General features: G+C 43.7%; 1 protein-coding gene across 4 annotated transcripts in view; it reads right to left on the bottom strand.

The window, feature by feature from the left end:
* The window catches only part of LOC124776449 (E3 ubiquitin-protein ligase Hakai), a 75,853-nt gene that overhangs the window by 40,570 nt on the left and 9,606 nt on the right, over positions 1-25,677 (bottom strand). For all 4 annotated transcript variants that reach the window (XM_047251455.1, XM_047251456.1, XM_047251457.1 and 1 more), the window contains exon 2: positions 211-335. In XM_047251455.1, the coding sequence (XP_047107411.1) occupies positions 211-318 (108 nt within the window). In that variant the 5' untranslated portion in view covers positions 319-335. The remainder of the gene's footprint in view (positions 1-210; positions 336-25,677) is intronic.

Genomic DNA, 25,677 nt, shown 5'->3' with positions numbered 1-25,677 from the left:
AACTGCTAAACATAATAATTACGTCAAACTTCAGTTTGAAATAAAATCCTTTTTACTTAGTATTTTGTATGGGTGATATCTACAATGTGTGTCTGTCAGCCTCTAATCTCTTCTATTCAAATTATTTCTGGCCAGTGCGAATATCATAAGACCACTATTTCATATGTTAATACAATATCAAAGTTCTAACCTATACATACATTTACTCACCTTTATTGCCTTCTTCCCACGTCCTCTGCCCCTTCCCCTTCCCCTCCCCCTACCACGTCCTCGAGCTCTTCCACGCATTCTTTTGGTTCTACAATCATCAGTTTCCATTACTCATCCTCCGACCACTGAAAAAAATTGCAGTTTAGTCAGTCTTACATATAAACATCTAAATAAAAATGTAATACATGACATACGTCATACATCAGTATAATCTGCCATGCAGAATATTGTTCACCCGTAACACACTCTTCCAGTAGAAAACAAATAGAAAACAATGTTGACAAGCATCAAATGAAACAAAACTGCCTACATTTCATTAAACAATAAAGAAAGATACGGTATGTGGTAGTACTAATTAACTTTGGAATTTGGAGTGATCCAAGATGTGTAAGATGCAATATAAAGAATGGAAAATCCATGGTGGAATAATGAAAATATTACGAAAGGGATAGATTGCTACTCATAATATAGTTAATATGTTGTTAGAGGCTAGCACAACAAAGAGACTGCTGAACAAGTAAGCTTTTAGATAAATGGCCTTCTTCTGAACCTGGCAAACACACACACACACACACACACACACACACACACACACAAACACACACACATGCAAACACAACTCATACACACATGGACAGTGTCACTGGCAGCGGGAGACCAGACTGAAAGTGATAGCGCATAATGAGAGAAACAAGGGGATAGTAAATTGCTTTTTGTGAAAGCATACAGAGACAAGTTGGGGGCAGGGCAGGGCAGGCCAGGCCAGCTAGGTGCAGTCAGAAGGTTAAATAGAGGGGGGGAGAGGGGGGGGGGGGCGGCAGGGTGGGAGAGTGGAAAAGGAAAGAAGTAAAAATTCTGTGGCTGCGCTTGTGGAATAGTAGGTTGTGCAGTGCTGGAGTGGGAACCAGGAAGGGGACAGGTGGCTGAAGGAACAGTAACTAGCGAAGGTGAGGCCAGCAGGGTTAGTAGAATGTAGGATATATTGCACGGAGAGTTCCGACCTGTGCAACTCAGAAAAGCTGGTATTTGTAGGAAGGATCCAGATGGTACAAGTTTTAAAGCAGACACTGAAATGAAGAATGTTGCCTTGGCAGCGTGCTCAGCAACTGTGTGGTCCAGCTGTCTTTTGGTCAGTTTGTCAGTGGCAATTCATGTGGATAGCCAGCTTGCTGGTTGTCACACCCACATGGGCATAACAACCAACAAGCTCTCTGCCCGCATGAATGGCCAAAGGCCACTGGAAAACTGTGACCAAGAAACAATTGGACCACCCAGTTGCTGAACATGCTGCCCAACACAATGTTCTTCATTTCAATGACTGCTTCACAGCCTGTGCCTTCCTACCAATACCAGCTTTTCTGAACTGTGCAAGTGTGAACTCACCCTGCAATACAGCCTATGTTCCCATAACCCTCCTGGCCTCAACCTTCGTTAGTTACTGTTTCTTCACCCACATATCCCCTTCCCTGTTCCCAACCCAGCACTATCCAGTTTTCTATTCTACCAATACACTCACAGTCTTTTTCACTTCTCTCCTTTTGCACTCCCCACCCCCTGCCCTCTGTCTAACCTCCTGACTGCTCCTAGCTGCCCCACCCTCTCTCCACCTCATTCCTGTATGCTCCCACAAGCAGCGTTTACCATCCCACATCCACACACTTCTATCCCACCCCCCTCCCCACCACAGCCTCAGCCTACCCCCACCACCTAGGTTATTTCTCCCATCATGTGCTGTCACTCGCAGTCTGGCCTCAACAGTCAGACACAGTGATCATGTAAATGAGACTGGCATCTGCGTGATTGTGTGTGTGTGTATTGTCTAATTCAGAAGAAAGTGTCTTGATCAAAAGCTTACTTGTTTAGCAGTCTTTTTGTTACACCTGTCCACGAATCAACATCTCCACTATATGGTGAGCAGCAACCTGTCCTTTTCATAAAATAGGCAACATAAAAGTAGATGTGCAGCTAGAAAGACACTGACTCATCAGAAGGGCGATGTCTACTCGATTAAATTAAGCAACAATTTTAGCCTAACAGATAGTGGAGATCATACAGATATACATTAAAGAGGCAATTATTTGACACAGTATTTAAATGCAAACAACAAACTATGTTGCATGTATGAAGACAGAAAATGAAAAGAAAATCTCAAGTGGAGCAAGGCAGCTATTAAAGATGGGAGGGGGGGGGGGGGCAGTTTTAAGTAAAGAATAGTAGGAATATGAAAGAAAATACTGTGTAAGAGGAAAAAAAGGCTATTTTATTGGCTGACTTATACTTCAGAGATAATTTCTTAGAAGAACCACATGATGTATAGTACACAATGTGATTGCTGCATAATACTTAACTATGGCACAATTTTAGTGTAGTAATGTGTAATCAAACCTTGAAACTGTTTTTGTTTTTACAATAGTTGGCTACAATAGTTAAATCTAAAGGACAGCAGTCAGTCGCAGAATCCATAATTTATAGCAGATCTAGATTTCAACCATGACATAGTCATCATTGGTGCACTGACTATGTAAAAAATTGAAACCTAGATATGCTGTATAATATGGATTCTGCAACTCACTGCTGTCCTTTACATTTGAATACTCAAATGTCACGGTGCACAACCAGTATCCACTGATTTCCAATATAGCCTAGGAATTGCCTAACAAGCTTAAATATGTACAGCATCTGATCAAAACTATCTGGACACCACTATGAGTCATTCCATAAGCCATCATGCGCCTTCCACTTCTTGAGCTTCAAGTTTCCTGAAACTTATTGTGGGTGTAGACCTATCCCAGAAATGAAACTGTGAAAAATTTTAAATCGTGAGCTTAAGTATACAAGAAACAGTGGACTTCTATTTGGATGGCTTTTCGACGAATGTGCATTAAAATGTACAAAACCCAATGTCTGAAACACTTATTACAGGACAAAAGCAAGTAGGAAATTCTTACGGTATATTAATAATTTTTACTTATGGACCGCCTGACAGCAACTGAATAAAACACAATTTTAGTGCCATACGCGATTCGCCATTATTTTCTGCAAGGCATCATCAGTGGCCTGGAATATGTACATATGTTAGCTATTTTATTTACATTTTTGTCATTGTGCCTATAGGTTATAAACAGTTCTGGTGGTTGGTATTTCCTATTAAGTAGTAATGTTTTGAACTGTACTTACAGGTTGCATGGACAATTTCCTACATATTACGCTCCTGTTGCAACCTGTAAGTACAGTTCAAAACATTACTACTTAATAGGAAATACCAACCACCAGAACTGGTTATAATCTATAGGCAAAATGACAAAAATGTAAATAAAATGGCTAACATATGTACATATTCCAGGCCACTGATGATGTTGTTGTTGTTGTTGTTGTGGTCTTCAGTCCTGAGACTGGTTTGATGCAGCTCTCCATGCTACTCTATCCTGTGCAAGCTTTTTCATCTCCCAGTACCTACTGCAACCTACATCCTTCTGAATCTGCTTAGCGTATTCATCTCTTGGTCTCCCTCTACGATTTTTACCCTCCACGCTGCCCTCCAATACTAAATTGGTGATCCCTTGATGCCTCAGAACATGTCCTACCAACCGATCCCTTCTTCTGGTCAAGTTGTGCCACAAACTTCTCTTCTCCCCAATCCTATTCAATACTTCCTCATTAGTTATGTGATCTACCCATCTAATCTTCAGCATTCTTCTGTAGCACCACATTTCGAAAGCTTCTATTCTCTTCTTGTCCAAACTATTTACCGTCCATGTTTCACTTCCATACATGGCTACACTCCATACGAATACTTTCAGAAATTACTTCCTGACACTTAAATCAATACTGGATGTTAACAAATTTCTCTTCTTCAGAAACGCTTTCCTTGCCATTGCCAGTCTACCTTTTATATTCTCTCTACTTCGACCATCATCAGTTATTTTGCTCCCCAAATAGCAAAACTCATCTACTACTTTAAGTGCCTCATTTCCTAATCTAATTCCCTCAGCATCACCCGACTTAATTAGACTACATTCCATTATCATTGTTTTGCTTTTGTTGATGTTCATCTTATATCCTCCTTTCAAGACACTGTCCATTCCATTCAACTGCTCTTGCAAGTCCTTTGCTGTCTCTGACAGAATTACAATGTCATCGGCGAACCTCAAAGTTTTTATTTCTTCTCCATGAATTTTAATACCTACTCCAAATTTTTCTTTTGTTTCCTTTACTGCTTGCTCAATATACAGATTGAACAACATCGGGGAGAGGCTACAACCCTGTCTTACTCCCTTCCCAACCACTGCTTCCCTTTCATGTCCCTCGACTCTTATAACTGCCATCTGGTTTCTGTACAAATTATAAGTAGCCTTTCGCTCCCTGTATTTTACCCCTGCCACCTTTAGAATTTGAAAGAGAGTATTCCAGTCAACATTGTCAAAAGCTTTCTCTAAGTCTACAAATGCTAGAAACGTAGGTTTGCCTTTCCTTAATCTTTCTTCTAAGATAAGTCGTAAGGTCAGGATTGCCTCACGTGTTCCAGTGTTTCTACGGAATCCAAACTGATCTTCCCCGAGGTTGGCTTCTACTAGTTTTTCCATTTGTCTGTAAAGAATTCGTGTTAGTATTTTGCAGCTGTGACTTATTAAACTGATTGTTTGGTAATTTTCACATCTGTCAACACCTGCTTTTTTGGGATTGGAATTATTATATTCTTCTTGAAGTCTGAGGGTATTTTGCCTGTTTCATACATCTTGCTCACCAGGTGGTAGAGTTTTGTCAGGACTGGCTCTCCCAAGGCCGTCAGTAGTTCCAATGGAATATTGTCTACTCCGGGGGCCTTGTTTCGACTCAGGTCTTTCAGTGCTCTGTCAAACTCTTCACGCAGTATCATATCTCCCATTTCATCTTCATCTACATCCCCTTCCATTTCCATAATATTGTCCTCAAAAACATCGCCCTTGTATAGACCCTCTATATACTCCTTCCACCTTTCTGCTTTCCCTTCTTTGCTTAGAACTGGGTTTCCATCTGAGCTCTTGATATTCATACAAGTCGTTCTCTTATCTCCAAAGGTCTCTTTAATTTTCCTGTAGGCGGTATCTATCTTACCCCTAGTGAGATAGGCCTCTACATCCTTACATTTGTCCTCTAGCCATCCCTGCTTAGCCATTTTGCACTTCCTGTCGATCTCATTTTTGAGACGTTTGTATTCCTTTTTGCCTGTTTCACTTACTGCATTTTTATATTTTCTCCTTTCATCAATTAAATTCAATATTTCTTCTGTTACCCAAGGATTTCTACTAGCCCTCGTCTTTTTACCTACTTGATCCTCTGCTGCCTTCACTACTTCATCCCTCAAAGCTACCCATTCTTCTTCTACTGTATTTATTTCCCCCATTCCTGTCAATTGCTCCCTTATGCTCTCCCTGAATCTCTGTACAACCTCTGGTTATTTTAGTTTATCCAGGTCCCATCTCCTTAAATTCCCACCTTTTTGCAGTTTCTTCAGTTTTAATCTACAGGTCATAACCAATAGATTGTGGTCAGAGTCCACATCTGCCCCTGGAAATGTCTTACAATTTAAAACCTGGTTCCTAAATCTCTGTCTTACCATTATATAATCTATCTGATACCTTTTAGTATCTCCAGGGTTCTTCCATGTATACAACCTTCTTTCATGATTCTTAAACCAAGTGTTAGTTATGATTATGTTGTGCTCTGTGCAAAATTCTACCAGGAGGCTTCCTCTTTCATTTCTGTCCCCCAATCCATATTCACCTACTATGTTTCCTTCTCTCCCTTTTCCTACACTCGAATTCCAGTCACCCATGACTATTAAATTTTCGTCTCCCTTCACTATCTGAATAATTTCTTTTATTTCATCATACATTTCTTCAATTTCTTCGTCATCTGCAGAGCTAGTTGGCATATAAACTTGTACTACTGTAGTAGGCGTGGGCTTCGTATCTATCTTGGCCACAATAATGCGTTCACTATGCTGTTTGTAGTAGCTTACCCGCATTCCTATTTTCCTATTCATTATTAAACCTACTCCTGCATTACCCCTATTTGATTTTGTGTTTATAACCCTGTAGTCACCTGACCAGAAGTCTTGTTCCTCCTGCCACCGAACTTCACTAATTCCCACTATATCTAACTTCAACCTATCCATTTCCCTTTTTAAATTTTCTAGCCTACCTGCCCGATTAAGGGATCTGACATTCCACGCTCCGATCCGTAGAACGCCAGTTTTCTTTCTCCTGATAACGACATCCTCTTGAGTAGTCCCCGCCCGGAGATCCGAATGGGGGACTATTTTACCTCCGGAATATTTTACCCAAGAGGACGCCATCATCATGTAATCATACAGTAAAGCTGCTTGCCCTCGGGAAAAATTACGGCTGTAGTTTCCCCTTGCTTTCAGCCGTTCGCAGTACCAGCACAGCAAGGCCGTTTTGGTTATTGTTACAAGGCCAGATCAGTCAATCATCCAGACTGTTGCCCTTGCAACTACTGAAAAGGCTGCTGCCCCTCTTCAGGAACCACACGTTTGTCTGGCCTCTCAACAGATACCCCTCCGTTGTGGTTGCACCTACGGTACGGCTATCTGTATCGCTGAGGCACGCAAGCCTCCCCACCAACGGCAAGGTCCATGGTTCTTGGGGGGCCACTGATGATGCCTTGCAGAAAATAAAGGTGAAACGCGTATGGCACTAAAATTGTGTTTTATTCAGTTGCTGTCAGACGGTCCATAAGTAAAAATTATTGATATACCGTAATATTACACGCAACTGAGGAAGACAGGACTATAAAAGTTGAAGGAAATTCTTACTTTCTGATCTTGCTTAACTTTTACCTGAGAGTCAGAAAAATACAATGTGACAGAATGTGAAGCATTTTGTGAACCAGCACAATGTATGAAAGGGGTTCAAAAAACCTGCAGAGAAAAATGCACAGATTTTTTGACCCTCTTTGGAATATGATATTTGAAGAAGAAAAAATACAGAGGAACTACAAGTTGGTACAATTGTTGACAAAGCCTGGGACATGATTCTATCAGCATATCTTCGTGCTTAATCAATTATTTTTGATTATACTCAGTCACAAACATGGCACTGAATTTAAAATTACAATATCGCAAGTCCAGATGAAATATTGCAAAAGGATCATTTCAGAAATTTTTCATCCAGCACCACTGGAAAGAGAACAATTTTCTGCATTGGAAACATCCTGTTGGATCTTAGAGTAAGTTCGGCAAAGGTATCAAATATGAGGTTGAACTTCAACAAAAGTCATATGTAATATGTTAAGATTGCAACATGGTACAGGTGGCTAAACCCATAACTTCAAGACAAGCAACAATGACAACTGATACCTTAATGCTGATGTTCCAACTAGCCATGACAACCAAGAAAATTTTATTCAACCAGTTCAAAACCATTAGTTGAGTTAGTTTCCTTACCTATCCTGGTAGTGACTATGTATGGTTGCAAAGGTAAAAGGGGTATGATGATGTTGTCAAACATGCCTTATTCTGTTACATGTAGATGGCTGTTTGCTGGTTTCTTTATCAAGGTTCCAAAGCCTCGTGGGTTTCTTGTCCTGGTTCCCAAGCTAATATGTGGGTTTCTTCACACTGGTGCTCAACGGGGTGCTATTTCAAATTATTGCTTCATAGAATTAAATTTTTCTTCAATACTATTCAACATGGCTTCTGGACAATTGTACTGATGTCCTGTTCTAGTTCCTGAAGCAGCTGCAATATTCATGATGATATGCTGTTCAGGAAGCCAACATTGATCTTATCTTTCAGGCCAATAGACCATACATAGTGGACCAAAAGGGTGCATGGACTGACCAGGGAATCACGTTCTTCAATATCAACTTCACATACATTACCAATCCACCAGCAATTGTCGTAGATGCAGGCGATATACTGGCCAAGAATAAGGCTTAATCACTTGAAGCATGACTAACTTGAATGTGGTTCAAATCCACTGGCAAAAATTGTTCCAGCTAAAGCATGGCCATTTGCAAATTCTTGTTCTCGTAGCTTTCTTTCATCTTCTGTTTCTTGGTTTGTAACAAAAATGAACTCAATTCCTTGTACTTGTTGGTCACAAAATTTGAATAAACCTTTGGGGTTAAAATTTGATTGTCTGCAGTTTATTGCAGGCTATTGATGCTAAGCATTTAGCTGCTTCACTACACAGAGATTTAATGTGACTTGTGAAAAAAAAGAAAAGAATCATTCAGCTTTTCGCAGTAGCACAGGCTGATAAAATTTTTGTAATTCTTGTACTGAGCAGTGGAACCATCACTGAAATAGTGAATATGTACTACTACTTCCCTCATACTTTTCAAATTGCTGATTAATTTTGTCAGAAATGTGTGCACGGTAATGGTGTCAATCACTGATAATGCATACGCCAATATGTTGCTTTACTTCTTCACCTTTTTGTCACAGTGATATACCTGAACAGCATCTTGGATGATGAAAGAATAATTTTCCACAAAATGCATTAGAATGGCTAGTTCACTGGGCTTCAAATTTTCTTCAATTTTCTTCAAGTGACAAATCTGGTGTTTCGCAACATAGTGGTGACTAGAAAGCTTCAAAATTTTGGCAGTCAAATTTTCACTTAATTCTTCAACTGACAGCTGCTTTCGCTCCAGTTCATCACAATCAGTGTGGATCCATTGTTAGAATTCTATCACATAGTCAAAATCATAGTTTTTAAAAACTTCTGTTAAATATTTCTCTAATTCTATTCTTCCTGGCCAGTTTTTACACTGTTAAAACATGCAATCCTTAGCATCCAAATTACAGACAATCTTGGCAACAAGAGCTTTGCAGTCAGTGTCAATACACCTCATGTTAAGCATTAGCTTCATATTTCAATGGATTGTGCAAATGCATACTGAATGTCTCCCAGATGCTCCAATGGTAATGTAACATTTTGGTTGCAACTCACAAAATTTACAAAGCACAATTCCTTGCTCCATGTTTTCTTTTCAATATTGAATAAACAACTCTTCAAATTTACAAGGAATAGGTATTTCTGTTTCTATTCTATTAGGACTTCTGAGACAAAATCCTCCTTTCCTGTACAATATATACAGGTATCATATATGAAGTTTGCAATATCAGATTAAACCATTGTCCAGCAACTTCATAGAAGGACATGTTTAGATGAAAACTGTATAGGTCTTCATGGTTAGTTGTAAATCAGCACCAATTTGCCAATCACCACTGTTGCTTGACCCAGTACTGTGCATTTAACAAGCTGTACCATCTTGCAACACTAACATATTGCATGTGATTTTTGATGATGTTCAACCTTACTTTTCACCCCTTGCTGAATCGACTCTAAGATACAACAAGGTGTTTCTAGTGGAGAAAAGTGTGTTCTTTCCATTGTGCTAGAGAGAAGATCTCCTGAAGTGACCCTTTCACAATATTTGCATCTGAACCCAGTGCAAAATGATGGGTTGGTTGGGCAGAAAGTGTCGCCACTTCTTTTGCAAAGACCCTCAATGCACAATATTACTTGTTCGTTTTTGGAGCGTCACCTGCGAAAGAAGCGGCGACACCTTCTGCGCAACCCACGAATCATTTTGCACGACAATGTGTGGGTGCATACAGCGCAGGGCTGTGGATGCTCTGTTTGGTCGATGGGACTGGAAAGAACTGTACCATACACCATAATCCCCCGGAATTAAATCCTTGTGACTCTGATTTGATTCCGAAGATGAAGGAACCCCTTCGTGGCATTCACTTCAGAACTGTTACAAAGATGCGACAGGCACTCCATTTGCACCATAAACAGAACAGGCTCTGCTAACAGTATACTATGCCTTCCACATCGCTGGAAACGGGTTCTACACAAGTGCCCAGACTAAATAATGAATGCACTGCGAGGCACAATGTGAAAACAGCAACTAAAAAGGACAACACTACAAAAGGCACATTAACAGGAAGGGATTAAAAGAAAACAGCATAATCATATGTCCTTAGACAGGTTTGTCAAGTGGCTAAAACGAAGAACGCGAGCAGCTGCTCCGGAGTCATCCACTAAAATTTCATCCAGAGTACATGGCAGGCCAAGATCAATGCGCAGTGTATTAAAATTTGGACAGGACATTAAAATGTCGCGTACCGTCAGCAATTGTCCACATGAGCAGAACGGCACCAGCGCAGCCGTCAGCAGATGGCGGTGGCTGAACTGGCAGTGTCCAATCCGTAACCGGGCCAAAACAACCTCATCCCGCCGAGAAGGGTGTGAAGAGTTTGTCCAAGTCATGGGGAGAGGTTTCAAGGCCCGAAGTTTGTTTTCAGTAAGTGTAGATGAATCGGCATGCCACAGCGATAAAATGCGCTGACAAATGACCCTGCTAAAATCAGATGAAGGCACACTACAAGAAGCTGTCCAAGGCTGGAGGACCGCAGCCTTGGCCGCAGCATCTGCAGCTTTGTTCCCAGGGATACCGACATGGCCAGGAACCCACATAAAGGTAAGCGGAGAACCGTCGTCCGCCAGCTGCTGAAGAGAGCGTTGGATCCGGTGCACGAAAGGGTGAACCAGATACAGATCACTGAGGCTCTGGATGGTGCTCAGGGAATCTGAGCAGATGACATAAGCAGAATGTTGGTGGCAGAAGGTATAAAGAACAGCCTGATAGAGGGCAAATAGCTCAGCTATGAAGACCGAACAATGGCCATGGAGCCAATATTTGAAACTGTGGGCCCCGACAATAAAAGAACACCCGACACCGTTATTGGCCTTAGAGCCATCTGTATAAATGAAGATCGTATTAATGAACTTCGAACGAAGCGAGCGGTATACCGAAGCTCCTTTGGGAGCGAGCTGAGGTCAAGGTGAACACGAACCTGAGCCTGGAGCCAAGGTGGCATTTGACTCTCGCCCACTCTAAAGGTTGCAGGGAGTGGAAAATCAAGTTGCTGAAGGAGGCGACGAAAGCAAACTCCAGGGGGTAGCAGGGCAGGTACATACAAGCCGTATTGATGGTTGAGAGAGTCATCAAAAAAGGAACGATAAGATGGGTGGTCGGGCATTGATAATAGCCGACAGGAATACCGACAAAGCAGTATATCGCGCCAGTAGGTTAGTGGCAAGTCACCAGCTTCAGCATGAAGACTCTCGGCGGGACTAGTATAGAACGCTCCGATCGCAAGACATAACCCCCGCTGTTGTATAGAGTTGAGGCGGAGTAAGATGGACGGCTGTGCACAGGAGTATACAAAGCTCCCATAAACCAGTTTTGAGCAGATGATCGACCGATATAGACGAAGTAGGATGGTTCGATCTGCTCCCCATGACGTACTGCTGAGAACACTGAGGACATTTAGGGAACGGCTACAACAGGCTGCCATATATGTATGACACATGTGGAGACCAGCTAAGTTTCCTGTCAAATGTAAAACCTAAAAATTTTGTTGTCTCCATGAATGGGAGAGCAACGGGACCGAGATGTAAGGACGGTGGGAGAAACTCTTTGTAGCGCCAGAAGTTAATACAGACTGTCTTCTCGGCAGAAAAAAGGAAGCCATTGGCGACACTCCAGGAGTAAAGAGGTCAAGACAATGCCGAAGACAGCGCTCCAGGAAGCATGTAGGCTGCGCACTGCAGTAGATGGTAAAATCGTCCACAAAACGGGAGCCTGATCCATCAGCTGGGAGGCAATCCATTATTGGATTGATCGCTATGGCGAAGAGAGCGACGCTCAAAACTGAGCCCTGTGGCATCCCATTCTCCTGGTGAAAGGCGTCAGACAGGACAGAACCCACACGTACCCTAAACTTTCAATCCATTAAAAATGCACGAATAAAAAGAAGGAGGTAACCACGAAGGTCCCATATGTATGCATGGTGCGGAGAATGCCCCCCCTTCCAACAGGTGTCGTAAGATTTCTCCAAATCAAAGAACACTGCCACTGTCTGGCACTTCCACAAGAATTTATTCATAACGAAGGTCGACAAGGTAACCAGATGGTCAACAGCAGAGCGCGTCGACGAAATCCACATTGTACATTGATAAGTATGTGTCGAGATTTGAGCAGCCAATCCAAATGAGAGTTAACCATTCGTTCCATCACCTTACAGACACAGCTGGTAAGGGAAATGGGTCGATAACTGGAAGGCAAGTGCTTGTCCTTCCCCGGCTTAGGAATCAGGATAACAATAGATTCGCACCAGCATGTGGGAACATGACCCTCAAGGGTAATAATGAGCGGAGCTCGAAACCTCTGCAAAAAATGGCCGAAGGCATTGGAGGCATCCTCAGGGGCCACAAGGACGTCATTCGCAACCGTCAAGCCAGAAACTGGTGAGTGGACCTTAGTTCCAGATAGCCGGCGCAGGCTACCCCAGACAACAGAAGGAGTAAAACTGTTGAAGGAGCTTGTGAAAGCAGCCCAGCTGGCTTTCTCACTTTCTTCAATAACATGACGACACTGCGCACGTAATCGTTTATAATTAATACAATTCGCCATCGTAGGGTGGCGTTTAAAGGTGCATAAAGCACGTCGACGAGCACGTGGAGCGTCTCTACATGCTGCAGTCCACCAGGGGACCGGTACGCGATGTGGAGAAGAGTAGTATGAGAGATGGAACATTCAGCAGCAGTGAGAATGACTGCCGTGAGGTGTGCGACCTAACTATCGCAGCTTGTGAAGTTTTGATCCTGAAATGTCGCCCTGGAAGAGAAGAGCCCCCAGTCTGCTTTGGAGATGTTCCAACTAGTTGAGCATGGAGATATGGTATGATGCAGGAGATAGATAACACAAAGAAGTGGTCGCTCGAATACGTATCACAAAGAGCGTACCACTCAAACCGACGTGCAAGTTGGGTAGTACATATAGAGAGATCTAAATGGAAATAGGTGTGAGTTGTGTCCAAGAGAAAAGTAGGGGCACCAGTATTGAGGCAGACAAGATTGAAGTGGTTGAAAAGGTCTGCTAACAGGGAGCCTCTCTGGCAAGATGCTGGAGAGCCGCAAAGGGGATGGTGGACATTGAAGTCTCCAGTCAACAAAAATGGTGCAGGTAGCTGAGCAATAATTTGCATCATGTCTGCCCTAGTAACGGCAGATGACGATGGAGTGTAAACAGTACAAATGGAAAATGTGAAAATGGGGAGAGTAATTCGGATGGCAACTGCCTGCAGATCGGTGTGCAATGTGATGGGATTGTAGTGGATATCATCCCGGACCAGCAACATAACCCCTCCATGAGCTGGAATACCTGCCACAGGGGGTAGGTCAAAATGCACAGAGGTATAGTGTGCCAAGTCAATACGATCGCAGGGGCGTAGCTTTGTTTCCTGGAGAGCTACTACGAGCGGACAGTGCGAGCGTAGCAGCAACTTTATGTCCTCTCGGTTGGAGCGAATGCTGCGAATATTCCAATGAAGAAGTGCCATCGTGAGAAGAAAAAAAAAGGAGAAGTAAGACGGGGTCACCTCGAAGGCCACTGAGGGCCTGGCTTCGAGCGACCGCTGCTGCCGCTATCAGTACGCGGAGAGTCATTGTCCATTTTTTCAATAGGTTTGTCGGCCACCATGTTAAGATTGTCGGGAGGGGGAGCTTCCTCCGCCGGTGAACGGCCAGATGTTCGGCTACCAGCAGTGTGGCGAGGTGGAACGGATGACGGCCTGGGGCGGCAACCGCTGGGTGGCACAGGAGAAGAAACGCGCTGTGGCGGAGAAGGAGAACTTTTCTTCCAATAAGCCTTCTTGGACGGTCGTTTAGTCGAAGTACTGGTCGATGGCTGGGAGTTCGTGGTATATAAGAAGTTTTCATGGGACGGTTCCTTCTTGAAGGCCCGTGCATCTGACTTCTGAGTCTTAGTTGTGGCAGAAGCTGATGAAGGTGCTTGTGTCTTAGGGGTGATGGGAGGAAGAGGAGACGTTGACGGGCGATCTTAGCACTGGCCAAACGGACGACCGTAGCACTAAAGATCAAATCGCATGTGTTGTGTTGGCAGAAGAGCCAACACAGTGTTACTAGAGGAGGCCGAAATGCACGCGTTTTAACTCAGACAGGCAGGCGTGAGGAGGGAAGAACTATACTGACATGAGGTCTGGAAAATGACAAGGAATGAGAATTCAGAAAGGGGACGTTCTGAAGAAGAGAAAATTGTTAACATCGAGTATAGATTTAAGTGTCAGGAAGTCGTTTCTGAAAGTATTTGTATGGAGTGTAGCCATGTATAGAAGTGAAACATGGACAATAAACAGTTTGGACAAGAAGAGAATAGAAGCTTTCGAAATGTGGTGCTACAGAAGAATGTTGAAGATTAGGTGGGTGGATCATGTAACTAATGAGGAGGTATTGAATAGGATTGAGGAGAAGAGAAGTTTGTGGCACAACTTGACTAGAAGAAGGGATCGGTTGGTAGGACATGTCCTGAGGCATCAAGGGATCACCAATTTAGCATTGGAGGGCAGCATGGAGGGTAAAACTCATAGAGGGAGACCAAGAGATGAATACACTAAGCAGATTCAGAAGGATGTAGGTTGCAGTACGTACTGGGAGATGAAGGAGCTTGCACAGGATACAGTAGCATGGAGAGCTGCATCAAAGCAGTCTCAGGACTGAAGACAACAACAACAACAACAACAACAACAACAACAACAACTTCACTTTAATCCATTAATGATGAACGTCGCTCTTGACTGTACATGATTCACAATATTATCTGTTCAGGATACATAGTAACTGAATATGGCGCCCTGCTAGGTCGTAGCAAATGACGTAGCTGAAGGCTATGCTAAACTGTCGTCTCGGAAAATGAGAACGTATGTAGACAGCATATACGTTCTCATTTTCCGAGACGACAGTTTAGCATAGCCTTCAGCTACGTCATTTGCTACGACCTAGCAGCAGATGACGTAGCTGAAGGCTATGCTAAACTGTCGTCTCAGAAAATGAGAACGTATATACTGTATGAGAACGTATGTAGACAGTCCCCCCCCCCCCATGAACCATGGACTTTGCCGTTGGTGGGGAGGCTTGCGTGCCTCAGCGATACAGATAGCCGTACCGTAGGTGCAACCACAACGGAGGGGTATCTGTTGAGAGGCCAGACAAACGTGTGGTTCCTGAAGAGGGGCAGCAGCCTTTTCAGTAGTTGCAAGGGCAACAATCTGGATGATTGACTGATCTGGCCTTGTAACAATAACCGAAACGGCCTTGTTGTGCTGGTACTACGAACGGCTGAAAGCAAGGGGAAACTACAGCCGTAATTTTTCCCGAGGGCATGCAGCTTTACTGTATGATTAAATGATGATTGCGTCCTCTTGGGTAAAATATTCCGGAGGTAAAATAGTCCCCCATTCGGATCTCCGGGCGGGGACTACTCAGGAGGATGTCGTTATCAGGAGAAAGAAAACTGGCGTTCTACGGATCGGAGCGTGGAATGTCAGATCCCTTAATTGGGCAGGTAGGTTAGAAAATTTAAAAAGAGAAATGGATAGGTTGAAGTTAGATATAGTGGGAATTAGTGAAGTTCGGTGGCAGGAGGAACAAGACTTCTGGTCAGGTGACTACAGGGTTATAAACACAAAATCAAATAGGGGTAATGCAGGAGTAGGTTTAATAATGAATAGGAAAATAGGAATACGGGTAAGCTACTACAAACAGCATAGTGAACGCATTATTGTGGCCAAGATAGATACAAAGCCCACACCTACTACAGTAGTACAAGTTTATATGCCAACTAGCTCTGCAGATGACGAAGAAATTGAAGAAATGTATGATGAAATAAAAGAAATTATTCAGATAGTGAAGGGAGACGAAAATTTAATAGTCATGGGTGACTGGAATTCGAGTGTAGGAAAAGGGAGAGAAGGAAACATAGTCGGTGAATATGGATTGGGGATAAGAAATGAAAGAGGAAGCCGCCTGGTAGAATTTTGCACAGAGCACAACATAATTACAGCTAACACTTGGTTTAAGAATCATGAAAGAAGGTTGTATACATGGAAGAACCCTGGAGATACTAAAAGGTATCAGATAGATTATATAATGGTAAGACAGAGATTTAGGAACTAGGTTTTAAATTGTAAGACATTTCCAGGGGCAGATGTGGACTCTGACCACAATCTATTGGTTATGAACTGTAGATTAAAACTGAAGAACCTGCAAAAAGGTGGGAATTTAAGGAGATGGGACCTGGATAAACTGAAAGAACCAGAGGTTGTACAGAGTTTCAGGGAGAGCATAAGGGAACAACTGACAGGAATGGAGGAAAGAAATACAGTAGAAGAAGAATGGGTAGCTTTGAGGGATGAAGTAGTGAAGGCAGCAGAGGATCAAGTAGGTAAAAAGACGAGGGCTAGTAGAAATCCTTGGGTAACAGAAGATAGATTGAATTTAATTGATGAAAGGAGAAAATATAAAAATGCAGTAAATGAAGCAGACAAAAAGGAATACAAACGTCTCAAAAATGAGATCGACAGGAAGTGCAAAATGGCTAAGCAGGGATGGCTAGAGGACAAATGTAAGGATGTGGAGGCTTATCTCATTAGGAGTAAGATAGATACTGCCTACAGGAAAATTACAGAGACCTTTGGAGAAAAGAGAACGACTTGTATGAATATCAAGAGCTTAGATGGAAACCCAGTTCTAAGCAAAGAAGGGAAAGCAGAAAGGTGGAAGGAGTATATAGAGGGTCTATACAAGGGCGATGTGCTTGAGGACAATATTATGGAAATGGAAGAGGATGTAGATGAAGGTGAAATGGGAGATACGATACTGCGTGAAGAGTTTGATAGAGCACTGAAAGACCTGAGTCGAAACAAGGCCCCCGGAGTAGACAACATTCCACTGGAACTACTGATGGCCTTGGGAGAGCCGGTCCTGACAAAACTCTACCATCTGGTGAGCAAGATGTACTAAACAGGCGAAATACCCTCAGACTTCAAGAAGAATATAATAATTCCAATCACAAAGAAAGCAGGTGTTGACAGATGTGAAAATTACCGAACTATCAGTTTAATAAGTCACAGCTGCAAAATACTAACACGAATTCTATACAGACGAATAGAAAAACTAGTAGAAGCCAACCTCGGGGAAGATCAGTTTGATTTCCGTAGAAACACTGGAACATGTGAGGCAATACTGACCTTACGACTTATCTTAGAAGAAAGATTAAGGAAAGGCAAACCTATGTTTCTAGCATTTGTAGACTTAGAGAAAGCTTTTGACAATGTTGACTGGAATACTCTCTTTCAAATTCTAAAGGTGGCAGGGGTAAAATACAGGGAGCGAAAGGCTATTTACAATTTGTACAGAAACCCGATGGCAGTTAGAAGAGTCGAGGCACATGAAAGGGAAGCAGTGGTTGGGAAGGGAGTTAGACAGGGTTGTAGCCTCTCCCCGATGTTGCTCAATCTGTATATTGAGCAAGCAGTAAAGGAAACAAAAGAAAATTTGGAGTAGGTATTAAAATTCATGGAGAAGAAATAAAAACTTTGAGGTTCGCCGATGACATTGTAATTCTGTCAGAGACAGCAAAGAACTTGGAAGAGCAGTTGAATGGAATGGACAGTGTCTTGAGAGGAGTATATAAGATGAACATCAACAAAAGCAAAATGAGGATAATGGAATGTAGCCGAATTAAGTCGGGTGATGCTGAGGGAATTAGATTAGGAAATGAGACACTTAAAGTAGTAGATGAGTTTTGCTATTTAGGGAGCAAAATAACTGGTGATGGTCGAAGTAGAGAGGATATAAAATGTAGACTGGCAATGGCAAGGAAAGCTTTTCTGAAGAAGAGAAATTTGTTAACATCGAGTATAGATATAAGTGTCAGGAAGTCATTTCTGAAAGGATATGTATGGAGTGTAATCATGTATGGAAGTGAAACGAGGACGATAAATAGTTTGGGCAAGAAGAGAATAGAAGCATTCGAAATGTGGTGCTACAGAAGAATTTTGAAGATTAGATGGGTAGATCACATAACTAATGAGGAAGTATTGAATAGGATTGGGGAGAAGAGAAGTTTGTGGCACAACTTGACCAGAAGACGGGATCGGTTGGTAGGACATGTTCTGAGGCATCAAGGGATCACCAATTTAGTATTGGAGGGCAGCGTGGAGGGCAAAAATCGTAGAGGGAGACCAAGAGATGAATACACTAAGCAGATTCAGAAGGATGTAGATTGCAGTAGGTACTGGGAGATGAAGAAGCTTGCACAGGATAGAGTAGCATGGAGAGCTGCATCAAACCAGTCTCAGGACTGAAGACCACAACAACAACAACAACAACAACAACAACAACATGTAGACAGTGAACCATCGCTAGCAAAGTCGGCTGTACAACTGGGGCAAGTCCTAGGGAGTCTCTCTAGACTAGACCTGCTGTGTGGGGATGCTTGGTCTGCAATCACTGATAGTGGTGACACACGAGTCTGACATATACTAACGGACTGCTGCCAATTTAAAGGCTACCACCTAGAAAGTGTCGTGTCTGGCGGTGACACCACAGCATGTCTGCGTCGATTCCTCCCTGGTAGGCCGAGGAGAGGCAAGGATGGCACTGTATTTCTCCGCTGGGAGCAGTGTGGGCTTCCTACTAGCAAAAAGCTTGCGAGCAGCCGAGGTGGACACTTTCTCTTTGACCCGAATTTTCTGTATACAGCGTTCATCCTTGCAGATGGGACAGTTGCGAGAGGACACTGCATGGTCACCCTGGCAGTTCAGGCAATGAGGGGACGGAGGTGACAGTCACCCTCATGGGCGTCCCTGCCACAAGTGACGCATTTAGCCCCATTAGAGCAAGACTGGCGGGTGTTGTTAAAACACTGACACTGGTAGCGGCGCTTAGGTGTCGGGACATAGGAGCGAACAGAAATAACCTCATAGCCCGCTTTGATGTGCGACGGCAGCTGAACACTATCAAAGGTCAAGAAAAGTGTCCGGGTCGGTACAAGGTCATTATCGACCTTTTTCATGACCCTATGGACAGCCGTCATGCCCTGCTCAGCGAGGAAAGACTGAATCTCCTCGTCAGTCAATCCATCGAGTGATCTAGTATATACCACGCCACGCGACGCATTCAAAGTGCGATGAGTCTCCACCCAGACAGGGAATATGTACAGGAGTGTAGCCCGAAGGAGTTTTTGTGCCTGAAAGGCTCTCTCAGTTTCCAACAACAATGTACCATTACGCATCTTGGTACAAGACCTGACAGGTCCGGCTATGGCATCTACGCCCTTCTGAATAACAAAAGGGTTGACAGATGAAAAATCCTTTCTGTCCTCAGATCTAGAAACTATGAGGAACTTTGGGGCAGGCGGTAGTACTTTTGTCATTGGTGGCTGGTCAAGTTTCCATTTTTGGGCAGAAGTCGAGAGAGAAGAAGAAGAGAAATCCATTGCGGATGAATCCCCCATGATTGCCAGTGTCTCCGATGGTGTGCTCCTTCCTTGTGGGGACCCTCTCAGAGGGTGCTCCCGCCTTAGGTGAATGTTTACACCTCAGGTCACACTTCCCGAAAAATGGACAGAGGGACCAATCGGCATGGTCGGAAGGTGTCAGCTCGGGCAATCACCTCTCCCCAGGCCTGGCCTTTACCAGGGGGTAGCACGGGCCCTACTTGTCTGCCCAGGGTGGAGAATTACACTTTACCCCATCACCGACTATGCATCTGAATGCGTGGGTCGGCCTTCAGGCACGCACAGGGAGGGGGGGGGGGGGGGGGGGGGGGGGGGGGAAGGGAGAGAGGGAGAGAAAGAACAGACTGTCTCAAACGGTGAGGCGGAGACCATAGGGTGGACAAGAAGGCATGGAAAAGAAGGCAAGGTAAAAAGTTAGGAAGACAGTGAGAGAGGGAGAAAGACAATGAAAGGAAACAAACAAAGGAAGGAAGAAACCAGAATAAGCGAAAAACCAAAATGACCACAAATGTAAGTCGTTGAACCGTCCGTCTCTGGACGCAGGCGCCAACTACTCCCTTGAGGGGGAGGGACTCCTTGTAGTCGCCTCTGACGACCGCAGGGGGTCTACACAATGCTGGTGACTACTTTGAAGGACAGCAACAGGTGCAAACATGTAACTCTTTTGTATCAGTTGTGAATAAATAGTTGCCAATACTTATGTTCCAACCCTTGTATAATTTTTACTATTCATCTTTTGTTGTGACTTGTTCTTCTTCTTTTAGGTTCCAAGGCCAGTGTCTTTCCTTACAAATGCCTTTTTACTTCCTAAAGTGCGGTGAGCACTATGTTGTTGTGTTTCCTGACACTCTAGGTGTTCATTTTTTCCCCCCAAGAGAGTTTAGCATTGAATTTTGTTTACTTTCCTCTATCTTTGTGTGTGTGTGTGTGTGTGTGTGTGTGTGTGTGTGTGTGTGTGTGTGTGTGTGTGTGTGTGTAAAATCATGGGTGTTGTTTGTTTTTCATATGGTGAGGTCCCGGAAATTTAGTGTGTTGTCTCTTTCTGTTTCTAATGTGAAGTGAATTTATGGGTGTAAGTTGTTTATTTCCTTGTGTGGCAGTTCTATATGTGTGTGTGGTTCATCAATCAGGAATATTATGTTATCGACATATCGGTACCAGTATACAACTTTGTATTTTTTTGTTCTTATTATGTGTATGAAGATCCTGTTCTCTAGGTTGTTTATAAATATGTTGGCTGGAAGGCTACCAATGGGTGATCCCATTGGCAGCCCTTCATGTTAGGAATAAAGTCTTTTTTTAACATAAAGTAATTTTGCTCTGGTATGGTCTTGAGTATGGTTTCTATTTTATTAATGTGGGAGATCTGTGTGTGTTTCCTTGTTGTTTTAGTCTTTGTATGGTGTGTGTCTATGTTCGTGAATCTCTCTACTAGCTGCATTGAGTTCTCTAGGTTTCTGTTGTTTTCAAAAGTGTATATGTTCTTTAGTAATGTGTGTGTATGTTGGGCTAGGTACTGTGATGGAGCATTTCTGAAGCTGATGACTAGTCTTAAAGGGATATGTTCTATGTGCACCTTTGAGAGAGATTTTATGGTGTGTGTCTTTGGATTTTTTGTGTCATTCGTTTTATCTGGCCTTTTGAGAAGGCACTTTTGATGTTTTTTAGTGTTTGTTCCTCTGAAAGCTTGCTGTTGGGTCACTGGTCAGTTTGGTGACATTGTTGTCATTCAGAAACACTAATGTTTTAACTTGTATTCCTTTATCTGCCCTTGTTACTATGGAATTGTTTAGTTTTAATTTTTGTTTTAGCTTGTTGACTGTGGTTTTCTCACTAGAAATTATGGTGGATTTGTGTGTTTTGATTATCTGTGTTATTTTGGCAACAACTAATTCCCTGGTTAAGTTTGCATTAAAATTTGGTGTGCCCAGTCTTTCTTGCTCTTTTAGAACATGTTCAGATTCTGTTAAACAGATAGCAGAGGCAAATGGTTACAAGTCCCACATGATAAGAAATTAAACCAACAAATTTGTAAACAGACAAGGAATGAAAGTACAAGACACACACAAAACCTTACACAACACAGATCAACACAATGTACAAACAATGACCACATGCAAGACACAACAGTAGTACAACAACACACATACAAAAAAAAGGGGCACATACTCACTGACAATAACAAAATTGTCCACAGAGTAGGCAATATATTGAAGAAACAGGGACTTCAAATAGGATACAGGATAGACACCATAACACACACAAAAAACAGAACACAGGAGACATCCACAGATAAATTCTTTTTTTTTGCACAAAACATCTAAGGTCATAAGTGCAAAGTATAGAACCATAGAATGCCGGGACTGCGAGGGTAAACAAACTGTTTTGAGGTCCAATACAGAAAGGAAGAAAAAACAAATCTAAAATATCAAGACGTTACGGAAGAGTATCTAAAAGACGCTGACAAAACACCGGAGTCACCAGGTAGAATCAAATCTCATTTGTCATATTACTACTTTTTTAAAAACTTAAAACGCGAGCTACAGCTCGCACGTCATTCGCTAAAATGTCCAGGAAAGCGGGCGGCAGCCCAACCCTGAGACGTAAGCAGCTAAAACAAGGGCAGAGGATCAGGAAATGTCTGACTGTTAATGGCTGGCTACAGAAACGACAGCTAGATGCAGGGTCACCACTCAACAAGTGGCGGTGATTAAAGCGGCAGTGCCCTATTCGCAACCGAGCTAACATTACTTCCTCACGGCGAGATGGCCGGGAGGAAGTCGACCAGGCTGTTGGGAGAGGTTTGACTTCTCTGAGTTTGTTCCCATGAACAGAGCACCAATGGTCATGCAAAGTGACGTGATATGCCAATAGGGAAAATTACGAATATCTTGCGAGGGAACAGAGTAAGAGGCGGGTCGACCGAGATGGACTGCAGCCCTGGCTGCAGCATCAGCAGTATCATTCCCAGACACACCAACATGGCCAGGAATCCACATGAACATCACTTGGGCTCCTCCATCCGGGAACAAAGGAGGCAGTCCTGGATGTGTCGAACGATGGGGTGGACTTGATCTGGATCATCCAGACTCTGAAGGGTACTGAGGGAGTCAGAGCAGATCACACAGCGAGTGAGCTGATGCCTTCGGACGTAGTGAACAGCCTGAGAGAGGGCAAAAAGCTCTGCGGTAAAAATTGTGCACTAGTCAAGAAGCCGGTGTTGAAAGTTATCACCCCTGACTACAAAAGCACAGCCAACATCATGGGCAAACTTGGAAGCATCAGTGTACAAGAATATGCTATCGGCAAGTTGTGAGTGAAGTTTGAAAAATTTGCAGCGATAGATCAGCTCCGGAGTTGAATCTTTTGGGAACGAGCTGAGGTCAAAATAAACACAAACCTGCGCCTGAAGCCAAGGTGGTGAAGGGCTCTCACGCATTCGGAAAGTGGCAGGAAGTGTGAACTGCAGCTGCTGAAGCAGGTGATGAAAGTGGACGCTGGGAGGCTGCAGAGAAGAAGCGTACATCTCACATTGGGAGTAAAGAATGTCATAAAAAAAAGGGTCAAAGGTTGGGTGGCCTTACATGGAAGAAAGCCAACATGCGTACCTACTAAGTAGGATGTTGCACCGGTGTGACAGTGGTAGTTCACTGGCTTCTGCGTATAGGCTCTCACCTGGGCTAGTACGGAAGGCATCAGTGGCGAGACTGATCCCCAAATTGTGGATTGTATTTAGACGGCGATAAGATAGACAGCTGTACAGAGGAGTAGACAATGCATCCATAATCCAATTTGGAGTGGACAAGAAATCAATAGAGGTGGAGGAGGACATTCCGGTCAGCTCCCCAAGAGGTACCACTCAATACACAAAGGACATTGAGGGACCGGGTGTAGCACGCAGCAAGGTAGGACACATGGGGAGACCATCTGAGTTTCCTATCGAACATAAGCCCTAAGAACTTCATTGCATCCACAAACAGGAGAGCATTTTGGCCCAGTCGTAAGGACGGTGGAAGAAACGCCTTGTACCGCCAGAAGTTGACGCATAACGCAAACTGATTTGGTAGCGGAAAAGCGGAAACCATTTGTGACACTCCACTAATAGAGATGTTCCAGACAATGTTGAAGACAGCGTTGCAGGAGACATGTCTGCTGGGAGCTGCAATAAACAGCAAAGTCGTCAATGAAAAGAGAGCTGGAAATGCCAGCTGGAAGGCAGTTCATAATTTGGCGAACAGGATGACACTCAGTACGCAGTCCTGCGGCAACCCGTTCTCCTGTGAAAAGGTGTGGGATAAGAAGGAACCCACATGTACCAGGAAAACTCGGTCTGTTAAAAATTCCTGGATGACAGTGGAAGCCGACCGCGAATGCCTCATGCGTGCATAGTGCGTAGAATGCCTGTCCACCTACAGGTATCATAGGCTTTCTCCAAATCAAAGAACACAGCCACTGTTTGATGCTTCTGCAGAAAATCATTCATGACGAACGTTGACGAGATGATCAATCGCTGAGCAGCGCTTTCGGAACCCACACTGAGCATTAGTGAGAAGACGGTATGACTTCAGCCACCACACTAATCAACCATTGATCATGTGTTCCATCACCTTACAAACACTGCTGGTGAGGGAAATTAGGCGATAGTTGGAAGGAAGAGATTTATCTTTACCACACTTAGGTAGGGGAACAATTGTAGCTTCATGCCAAAGCATGGGAAATACACCGTCAGTCCAAATACGGTTGTAGGTTTCGAGGAGGAAGCATTTTTCCACAGGAGGAGGATCCTGCAGCATAAGGACATGAACTGTATCGGGCCCAGGAGCAGAAGACCTGGATGAGGAGAGATCGTGCTCGAGCTCCCTAATATTAAAGGAGTATTTTAGCATTCTCGATTCAAAGAGAGAAAAGAGACTGCACAAGCCTCCTCCACCTGTTTCCGAGGAAGGAAGGCAGGATGCTAGTGGGTGGAGCTTGAAACCTCCTCAAAGTACCTGTCCAAAGCGTTGAAAACACATACAGAGTCGACTATGACATTTCCCGCCACAGTTAGACCAGGGATCGGGGAGTGGGCGTTAGTCCCAGAAAGCCGGTGCAGGCCACCCTAAATGAGGGAGGACAGAGTAAAACTGTTGGATGAGCTAGTGAAGTAAACCCAGCATGCTTTCTTGCTTTCCTTGATAGTGCGACGGCAATGCGCACATAGTTGCTTGTAGCCGATGCAGTTCGTTAACTTAGGATGATGGTGAAAGACACGAAGCGCATGTCTTTGGGCACGAATTGCATTGCCACACTCCACAGTCCACCAAGGGACCGGGACCCAACAAGGCGAAGTAGTAGTATGAGGGATAGAGGATTCAGCAACTGAGAGAATAACTTCCACGAGGTGCTCGATCTGATCATCACAGCTGGGAAACAGTTGTTCATTAAAGACTGCCAAGAAGGAATAGAGTCTCCAGTCAGCAAGAGAGAATTTCCAATGAGCGAGCTGCTGTGGTGGGGTATCTGTTCAGGCAAGTCACAAAAGAGCAGTGGTCACTTGAGTAAGTATAGGAAAGAGCACACTACTCAAGACGGCGAGAGAGTGGGCAGAGCAGATCGAGATGTCTATGTGGGAATAAGTGTGGGTGGAATCAGAGAGAAATGTGGCTTTGCTGGTGTTAAGGCACAAGATTAAGATAATTAAGAAGATCCGCCAAAAGAGAACCTCTTGGGCAGGCAACAGGTGAGCCCCAAAGAGGATGATGGGCATTGGTGTCACTGAGGGGCAGAAAGGGTGGAGGAAGCTGAGCAACAAACTGCATCAGGTCTCCCTTAGTGACAGTAGAAGACGAAGGGATATAAATGGTGCAGAGGGAAAAGGTAAATTCGGGATGGAAAACACGGGCAGCAACTGCTTGCAGGTGGGTGTGCAAGGCGATAGAACGATAACAAACATAATCTCGTAGAAGCACCATGACCCCACCATGAGCAGGAAGCCCTGTTGTAAGGGGAAGGTCATCCATAGCGAAGTAAAATGGGAAAGAGCAAAATGGTCTTGACGATGTAGCATGGTTTCTTGGAGAC

The sequence above is a fragment of the Schistocerca piceifrons genome, chromosome 2 (genome assembly GCF_021461385.2).
Source record: "Schistocerca piceifrons isolate TAMUIC-IGC-003096 chromosome 2, iqSchPice1.1, whole genome shotgun sequence".
NCBI lineage: Eukaryota > Metazoa > Arthropoda > Insecta > Orthoptera > Acrididae > Schistocerca > Schistocerca piceifrons.
This window is presented reverse-complemented; position numbering and strand designations above follow the sequence as displayed.